The 10000-nt window shown below is 36.0% G+C and overlaps 1 protein-coding gene across 5 annotated transcripts in view; it reads right to left on the reverse strand.

The window, feature by feature from the left end:
* Positions 1-1661: 1661 nt before the first annotated feature.
* The window catches only part of LOC125042317, a 27454-nt gene continuing 19115 nt past the window's right edge, over positions 1662-10000 (reverse strand). For all 5 annotated transcript variants that reach the window (XM_047637844.1, XM_047637846.1, XM_047637845.1 and 2 more), the window contains exons 10-16: positions 8212-8377; positions 7920-8045; positions 7435-7686; positions 6876-7230; positions 6253-6413; positions 5807-5969; positions 1662-5364 (exon numbers count right to left, since the gene is read on the reverse strand). In XM_047637844.1, coding sequence (XP_047493800.1) covers positions 5207-5364; positions 5807-5969; positions 6253-6413; positions 6876-7230; positions 7435-7686; positions 7920-8045; positions 8212-8377 — 1381 coding nt within the window. In that variant the 3' untranslated portion in view covers positions 1662-5206. The remainder of the gene's footprint in view (positions 5365-5806; positions 5970-6252; positions 6414-6875; positions 7231-7434; positions 7687-7919; positions 8046-8211; positions 8378-10000) is intronic.

The raw sequence follows: 10000 nt of genomic DNA on the forward strand, positions 1-10000 counted from the left end.
CTTCAACAAGTATATGACTTGGTTATCAATGAAAAGGCACTACTAATATACTCACCATTTATTCACATTGAAAAAATAATTCCATTATCACAGGAAAATAAAAATAATATACCTACAAGAATCACCCAGTGTCAAGCATCCAGTCATCTACTACTTGTGTACCACTGAGGTGAAACACGCACATTCGCGGGGTACATATATTCACTGGTGCACTGAATATATGACAGCTTTAGGAATCACAAACACATAAACATCATTCTGCTGGAACCTCTTGCTCTCTTTATAAACCCCTCCTCAGGCAAATATACAATAAATCTTCACATACAGGTATGATATCAAAAGGATTTTTACAGTTGATCTGGAGAAGGGATAAATTTCTTGACAAATATCTGTATCCTCTAAGTGTTAGTAAAGCTGATGTTTACAGAGATCAATTGATATACAAGTTTCTTACATTTTTCTTAATTATAAAATGTTGCAAAGTAGTAGGTTTAATGCTACATTATAATTTAAGTGTAAATGAAGGCAGAATCTCATGCAAATTTAAAATGTTATAAATTGAGATGTTTATTATGTACAATACAAAGCTACATCTATGTGATTTGAATTGCTGCCATTTTCCAATGAATATAACAATCAGAGAATATATGTGTTTCAAATGGAGATTTACCTATGGGTAAAAGCTGAAATAAACTTAGTGTACAAATTTATCATTACCTGTTCTATACTATCAAACTTTGCAATAAAGAAAATGTCCAGAACAAAATACTGAAGCACACTCTCTATGTTTTGATTGAATTTTGTCAAAGGAATATGCCATTTTTCTGTCAACAATCTCTGAAAAATACTAAACAGAAAATGTCAATGCTTGTACATGTACGGTCATTACCTACCATGCCATCTTCAATAACCAACAATAGGCTAATATTATTTTCATGGACACAGTTAGCAGAAAGATGTGTGTATATATATTTTTGACTTACAACAGTATAAACTTTCTGAAACACAACTGCATGAAGTATATTTCACATATATTATATGAGCAAGAATGTTACCTATAGGCATTAATTATTGGGCTGGACTGAAGTGCTTGAAATATACAAAGACATAAATTTCTCTTTCAATTTTGTGGGTACTCAAGCACAAAAGTAGAAATCACTAACTGCAAAGCTGCTCTGTTTATAGGGACCTCTAAATGAAGTCAAGAAAAAAATCTATCTGTAAATTAATTCTTTCATAGTATTTATGATTTTCCCTGTATCCTTCCACTTAGTTCCCTAACCTCTCATTATATTTTGTCAGATATTGTAGTTTTATGCACATGTGTATACAGAACATGTGACATTTTTTTTATTAAATACTACAGACTTATCTGAGATTTTGAAGTTGTTTTATGAATGTCTTTCATGCATTTATTCAAATAATTATCTCTGCTCTTTAAATCAACCATTTTACAGGGCAATCCATGCATACTTTATGAATACCTTTTAAAGACACATATATATATATATATATATATATATATATATATATATATATATATATATATATATATATATACATATATATACACATATATATACATACATATATATATATATATATATATATATATATATATATTTAGTTATTAATATCATATGCTAAATAACACAAAAAGGGAAAAAAATATTATCATTTTTTGTTTTATGAACCATTTACGAAAATCAATCAATTTATCATAATAAAAATATTTGTTGCAATAGAATGCACCTAGTGAAACATTTACATCAAAAATTGTCATTTCTCACAACATAAAATACATTATTCTGAGATCTTGAGAAAGACAATGTAAGATACACACTGGTCTACAGCCTTAACACAACACTGTTACTGTCTCCATCCTTTTGAAAAAAAAGTTCAATAGAAAAGTGGGGAAACAAAAGCAATACAGTCAAAATGAACAATCATCTACTACCTTTGTCACCTCTGCCATGGTAAGCTTAATGCAATCATTCAAGTAGTTTTCATACAGAATATCCTAGGCAGATAAAAATGTGTGTTCATACTCCATATCATAATGCAATTATGTTTCCTGTGTATTCTGACATCAGCTGGGTATAAAAAAACTCTACCAGAATATAAGTCTAAGTGGGGGAAAAATATGGAGAAAGGCACTGGACCACCAGGGATCAGTGCAGAAGGAAGCCCTTGCAATTATTGTGTTCACATTCACCAGATCTGAATCAGCATCACCTTCCTTGAGCTAAAAGTGGTGCTTGCATGCACAGCATCCAAGCAAACACATGACATCAGTTCCAAAGGTAAGTTGAAATCCATGTGCAAAATACAAGCTGCTCAGTTCATGGTTATGGTCTGAGGTCTCTACATTCATTGTTAATTAGGGGAGGTAGGCTCAAAGATATCAAAGATACAGGAGAATTTGAAGAACTAAAAACAGAATATAGATTCAACATTATACTCCTATTCTCTTTTCACAGACACTGTAATGATACTTTGAAGGTTGCCAGTTCTATGCTCAAATAAAGATAACTTTACAAACAAGCAAACACAAAAAGGTGTCAAAAGGGATGAGGGTCAGATTTGCTTCAATATTCTTAAACTCCTGTAAACAATAATTTTTTTCAAATAACATTTATGATTTTTTTTTCTTCGTTAGTTCATTGGTTAGAATCGGTACTTATTTATATCATATTCACAGAGAAGAAATCTTAAAGCTATTCTCTCATTTACCAGTGTCATACATTCAATTAATGCTACATTATAATGATTTATATATGGACACACAGCATACACTTCTCTGCAAGAAATTAACTATTCATGATGCTTGTTTCTCTTTCACAAAATAGAAATCTATCATATCTGCATATACTAAACCATTACAAATTATTTTCATATCTATATATACTGCTATGCTACATTTGGAGCTCCTTAAATATTGCCTACGTTTACTATCAGTGTAATGACTTCTCAACTAAATGCAGTACTACAGACATAGACTTAAAATATACTATTTTCATGAATTTCCAGCTTTCTATAGAAACATATAACCAAATAGACTACTTACATAGCATTATTCTACTTTGTACAAAATGCTTTCTATCACACACTGAACTATACTGTCCACTCAATAAACTAGCATGAGACATAGAAATATATACTTGGGACCGACTTCTGATCCTTCAGGTGGCCAAAGATCGAGCCACACTCTGCAGGCTGGAAAAATGGTGAGATTTGTTCCAATGCTAGCAGACCTCTGGCTTTGGAAGTTGCGGAAGGAATGTTTTGTGTGAGATCTTTGTCTACTAGGGAAAAAGATGGGGTCCATTTCAGGGAAAAAAGAAAGAGAGACAAAGACAGAGAGGTATACAGAGGCAGTGAGACAAAAACAGAGAGACAGGCAGAGACAGCAAGGGCGAGAAAGAGAGATAGGGACAGACAGAGCGATCATCACTGGACTTTGTTTATGAAAAGGAAAGACACCAAAAGTATTTAGTAACCCTAGTTATGTGTCAATAAAAAATTTACTTTATCATTATAATCCTTCTTCTACCTAACTTAGGAGAGATATACACCGCAATAGCAGCATCATGAATTACAAGAAACACAACAAAAATTTTACATCTATTATCTACAAGAATCACAGAACAGATTTATATTAACATTGTGTAATTCTTTAAACCTTTCAGATTCAGTACCTCACAGTAACAAAACTAAATGGAAAGGGATAATACACAAATATTGTGTTAACATATAATGACTCCTCAAGAACAGACTAGACACTTGATTATTTGAAACCACATTAATTCAAAAATCAAAAAAAATTAAAAAAAAAGAATGCAAAATTATGTAATAAATAGAATATAATAAAAGACATTATGAAAATAAAATGCAAATTTAGATATAGCTGTAAGCAACATGCAATCATCCTATAAACAACTACTGTATTAATAAGTAATCGGTCAAATAACAAAACAGAAAAATAAATAATGAGACTAGTATAGGTTAAAACTTTCAAACAAAAGTCATACCAATAATGACTAAAATGGCAATGACAGTGGTGACGATATGACAGTGACAATGAGCATAAGGATGACGATTCCTTGATGATAAAGATGCCAAAAATGATGGCAGGAATAACACACATGAAAAGAAAAAAAAAATAATAATAAAACTAATACTGATTCCCTTCATAATGGATTTTGAGACAGTGCCACTTTCAGAAAAAAAAATCTAATAAATAAATAAGCTGCAAAAGAGCAAGACTTGACAGAAAACCAAGTGGCTAGAATTCTTTTTTTTTTTTTTTTTTGGGGGGGGGGGGGAGAGATATGTTTCCTTTGTTACTCAGCTGTGCTTGTACAAGTGCCACAACACCTTCTCTGCTTTTACAGACATACGTGTTCCTGAGAGGAAGACAGAGAGATCCAAAGCACTGATTACCAGAAGAAACTTAGGCTACCTTTAGTTGCTTATACATTTCCCTTACGGTCCATTATTTTTCTTCTTTCCTTTCCTTCTGCTTCTTCTTTATCTATCTTTTTTTTTTTTTGTAATTCCCAAAATGTTTATATATGCAACAAAATGCATTCTTAGGCTGTCATTTGATACAAGACTTTTGTTTCCAGGATCATGTATCCTCTGTAATATTACAGAATCAAAAATCCTGGTTTTCTTTCAGTGGTTGATATCTATATTTTCGTGTCTGTCAGATAATAACTGAACAAACAATACTGATCACTTTATGTAATAGTAACTAACTGTTCAGTTTCAAATAAAGTGGGCAGCTATATCATTTCCAATACATATTCACATATACCATAATTCAGTAAAACAAACAACACTTCCTTTTCCTTTTATGCATTACACTTTATGTAGATTATCAAATGGCAAATAACCAGTTTAATTCCATGCTCAGCCTATTCACTATTTTCTAGGATGAGCTAGCCATAAATAAGATCAGAGTGCATGAACATGAAGGATGTCAACGTATACTGACTACAATAACACTGGTTTTCATCAGATTCCATTTCAATTTCATAAGGAAACAACTGACTTCTTAGAATTTGAAAGCTGTGAACACACTACTCATTCATATTTAAAAACTGCCAATACACTGTCTGCAGACACTTCTGCTAACACTCTAGTTCTATCACATGTGGCACTGTTCTTGTTGAGGGCTTCCTTGGGCACCCTCGGCAGTGGTTCAAAGCATGAGTGGAGCAACAGGGATCAGGCGGATGACCAGGAGGTCTAGGATGTGGAGGGCCAGGTCTGCTGTCACTGCTGGGTACTGGATTGAGTCAACCATGCGCATGATTGCCTGCTGCGTCAGCTCCTTGCCTAGCATCATCTTCAAGAACCCTGGGAACAAAGTTTTACTCATTTCTACATATAATTTCTATACATCTCGGAACTTTGAGATAACTGGTTATATTTTTCTTGTCATCCTTATATTTTCAAAGGTCTGAAACCTTGGCTTTAAAACAGTTCATTTGAAGAGCTGAATGATTCCAAAATGGATATAAACTATTTAAGTAAAGAAAAGTATTGACCAGAAAAAGTATGCACGTGTAACAGTTGTACGGTTTCTTATACATTTGAGCTCTTTAAAAAATTACAACCAGTACTGGTTACACAAAGAACTCCTTAGAGGGTTTTAAATGGTACCAGGATGTTACCTAAGGACAATGGACTTCACAGTCATGTCATTATTAGCATTTTGAAAGTCTAGTTACAAGATAGAGGAGGGAAACTTAACTGTTCTAACATTTCAGCCTTTCATCTTATGGCATGCTAGATTTACCTGGAATGAAGTCGCTCAAAGCCTCTTGAAGCTGTACCCGAGATGCCTCTGTGTCACTGGGTGCTGGTTCTGGTGTTCTCTCTGCAGCATTGAGAATTGCTTCTCTCAAGGCATGGATATACTCTGTCATTTGAGGCTCAGAAGATAAGCGCTCTAATTCTGTCTGGAAGTAAAAACAGCAACATGTTTATTTTTACTCGATGTTGTTCAAATGCAAAATAGAGAAAGGCTTAACTGATCCATGAAAAATAACAGACTATTATTTTTATCATTTATTTCACAATTAGGATAGCTATGATTATGTAGCATCCTCACTACCTTCCAAGTAATAAGGTATTGCTTTCACAACGAGTTATAAGCATCATGGTACAAGAGGGTTATTACACATTAATAAATTTCCGTACCCTTCATAGCTGTTTTCTACATGGCTGGAAAACCCACTTTACCTGTAGCCATCTGTGAGTGATTCGTGCTGCAGTGAGAGTCAGAAGAGTAACGCATGGCTGATGAGTGATAGGGTGATCTGAAGGCGAGAGGATTTCCACCACAGCATCCATCGCACCCACAGAGAGGGGCCACTTCTGCCAGGCACAGTCCTCCTCTCCTTCTGTAAAGGGCTCCTTTGATAAAACTGTTCCACCACTTGGGATAAAAATTGGAATTGAAATAAATACAGATTTACTGTATTATTTCATGAAGCTTTCACCATATTTTGAAAGATGAAAACATGTTATCACCAAGTTTTCAAAATAGGTGATAATGTTAAAGCTAGGGTCTTATACAGTTAGGACAGTCAACCAAATAATACAGCTGTTTGTTTCACAAACAGGGCATTGGGGAGAACTAGAAAATATTGAAATGAAAAGATATAAAAAAAAAAATCATGAGTGATAATTTCCAAATGACCTCATTCTCAAGAAAAAAAATAAAAATAAGGTAGCACTCAACCTCAAAAGCACCAATCAATCCAAATCCAAATTAAATGTCAATGCAGAGTATTTACAAGGCCCAAAGTCAAACCACTTTTTCAAACACATTACACAAATGAAACGAAAAATCTACTACACACCATTTGGAGAATCTTCTTGGCTCTCTCTCCTTGTCAGTGCCAGATTATCACAAGCTTCCTCTTTGGATGTGGCACTAGGAGATGGAACTGCATGGAAGGCAGGTGAGGGGGGGGCCGCATATGCAGCACTTCCTCTCCCCACAACAACAGAAAGCTGGTGCTGGTGAAGCTGCTGTTCTGGAGACTGTTGCTGTACTGATTGTTGCTGCTCCTGTTGCTGTTGGAGCTGAATCCTTTTATAAAGAACGGGAGAGAAGAGGTTGCGTGACTCTCTGGCTTCATAAGCTGTGTCCACTAACTCGTCCTTCTCGGAGCCAGAAATTTCAACCATTAATGCTTCCTCAATCAGGCATTCCTGGAATATATGGTGACGAAGTAATAAACCGCAAGAATGAAAAGAGAAAAGGAAAAAACTACCATAATGAAGTGCGAAAGAAAAAAATCCACCATAACACACCTTCTGATGCAAGAAAAAAATTGCATAGAAAACAAAATGGGTCTGGAAAAACTGTACAGACCCAAATAGCGACATGAAGAATATAATACATACAAAGCCTACCTCTTCCTCTGCAGTGATATCCAGTTTCAGTTCATATTCAGCTTTGTTGCCACTGGAGAGAAAAGCAGCCAGTTTGTTTCGCTCACTGAGGACCCCTCCACTCTTGCTCTTCAACATGCCATCTCCTCCTGCACCTCCATTCACTCCAAGGTTCCCCGCAGCCTCTCCTGCTGTGCTTGTGTCTGAGGACTCGAAGCTCGGAAGCGCCGTTTTAAGGCTATGGAAGACACCTGATACTGTCTTTGCCAGGAGCTGGAAGCAGATACACACTACATTATTCTTTTGTGATTATCTTATATCCCTGTAATATAGTGTGTAATCATTCTGAAACAACATACTTGCTGAATTATCACATATCACAAAGGCTAAGAAATAAAATTACTCAAGCTTGAGATTAAACACATCATCTTTGTTCTTCTTTCATAGCCATATCAAAATGTCAATTAGTCATCAGATTACTATCCAATTCCTATTGGAAAAAGCACCTTGTCCAGACGAGGAACATGCAACTCCAGGGGCTTCTTGACAAATGAGACTGAAGAATCTGATCCATACGCAAGGAACTCCTTGACTGGGGTTGATATATTCACCTCTGGCCTCTGGATCACTGACTGTTGGTGCAAAACCTCTTTTATTAGTCTTTATAGATAAGGCAAGATTAAAATAAAGAGTTGAAGAAAAATTTGAAGCAATAGAACAGAAAGACACTTGTTTCACTTTGAACTGAAAGCCATGGCAGACTTTAAATCAAGTGAAATCAAGGAGAGGAGAACATACCTGAAGATATTTTTCAAGGAACTGCTTCCGTGTAGCAATGGTTGTGGAGTCCAACTTGCTGAAGGGTAAGTTAAGCCATTTATTGGGCCCCTTGACTCCCTTCATTGCCGTTCGTAGTCTGGAATCTTCCTCCAGTGCTGCATGCAGGGTCAGGAACTCACGAAATCTGGGTGAGAGGGTGGGAATAATAACATATGTTTTGGCATATGTGACTGCTGAAATTCAGTCAAGCACGTAGTTAGCATCATTACAAAAGAGTGGGAGAATAGAAGTGGCTTGTTAGATATAGAGCAGACAAGAATAATTGAAGATGCTTTTAGTTCTCAATCTGAAACTTGGACATCCCCTGAAATGCATGAAATTAACCCATTGGATCCGGATGTTCACTGCCATTACATGGCCCAAAGTAAGGGCATGAGACTAGAGTGCCCACTCTGATGGGTGTGTGGCTTCTAGGCCTTTCTCTTTTTCCACATAAGCATTTTTAGCCTTTTTACCATTTTTCAATGTCTATATTAGACATATGATTTTCTTTATCCAGATGGTGATAGCATATTTTTGCACAGACTCCATATCATATCTCTAGGTATTCCAAAACTCAATATAATAATAATATTTGTTATTTGTCTTTTTTTTTTAATATTCAAATGTTCTATAATACAACCTGCATTGCTGGTCACTGAAGGCAGGAACAGGATCCTGAGCATGGAAATATCATCTTCCCTGGAGCTATGTTATGTTATGGCTCACAGATGGTACATTCCACACATTTAAGAATGAAAATAGTATAAAAGCCCCTTCCAAAAAGCCCACAGAGTCAAACTCGCTCCAAGAGCTTTGCGCACTCGTGTCAAGTTAATTCCATCACCCTGGCCTTCAGCTGAAATTTAAAGGACAGCTTTTCTTTGTGCACTCGTGGCAAGTTATTTCCATCACCCTGGCCTTCAGCTGAAAGTTTAACCCATTCATGCTGGGTGTCACACTAGTGTGACACCTAGAAAATGGCTCATTGCCAGGTGTCTGGACCTTCGGGACGTCTGTTATCTATGGATATATCCAAGATGATTTCTAATACTATTTTTTTTTTTTTTTTTACGTAACATCTATTTATGTCATGAGGTTATGTGAGGATGTGAAGTTACTATTTCAATTTACCTGGACTTTGAAGTCGATAAGGATGGAAGGAGTATGAGCTATGAGGAGAGAGAAAGAGACATACAGACAGAAAATAATAATGAAAATGAAAAATAAAGGTGTGACTTGGGAGAGAGAAAGGGAAACAGAGATAGATAGATAGACAAAGTTTTACCATTTTACTTCCTCATAGTAGTAAATGACGTCACATACGGAAGTGATGTCAGTACACAGGCAATGATGTGATTGGTTACGTTATGTGACATGTAACCCATGCTGCTTTGACCTGATTGACTACTGTTGCTTCCACATTTCCTGCCAGGTCGAAGTGCGGGAATTTTCCCATATATACAGAGGTGCTTGCACCTCATTTTTTACTCCCTCTCACAATGTCAAAGCCAACAATTAGCTGTCAATCTTCCTCTTCCTGTGAGGTTGATGAACCTCAGCCTTCTCCCTGGTCATCAACCTTTTTTGACTACTCCTATGAGGAGAGTGGGGATGAGTGGCTTCCAAGTAGAAAGGAGAGTGACCATGATCCTCTTTTTGACGTCAGCTCCTCTGACGACGAGCTAGACCATGTGTCACAGGTAGACACAACATTGGAGAGTGATGAACCTCCGTCAGTATACATAGAGAAACGGAAGTCTGCCAA

Source organism: Penaeus chinensis, chromosome 32 (assembly GCF_019202785.1).
Source record: "Penaeus chinensis breed Huanghai No. 1 chromosome 32, ASM1920278v2, whole genome shotgun sequence".
Classification (NCBI taxonomy): domain Eukaryota; kingdom Metazoa; phylum Arthropoda; class Malacostraca; order Decapoda; family Penaeidae; genus Penaeus; species Penaeus chinensis.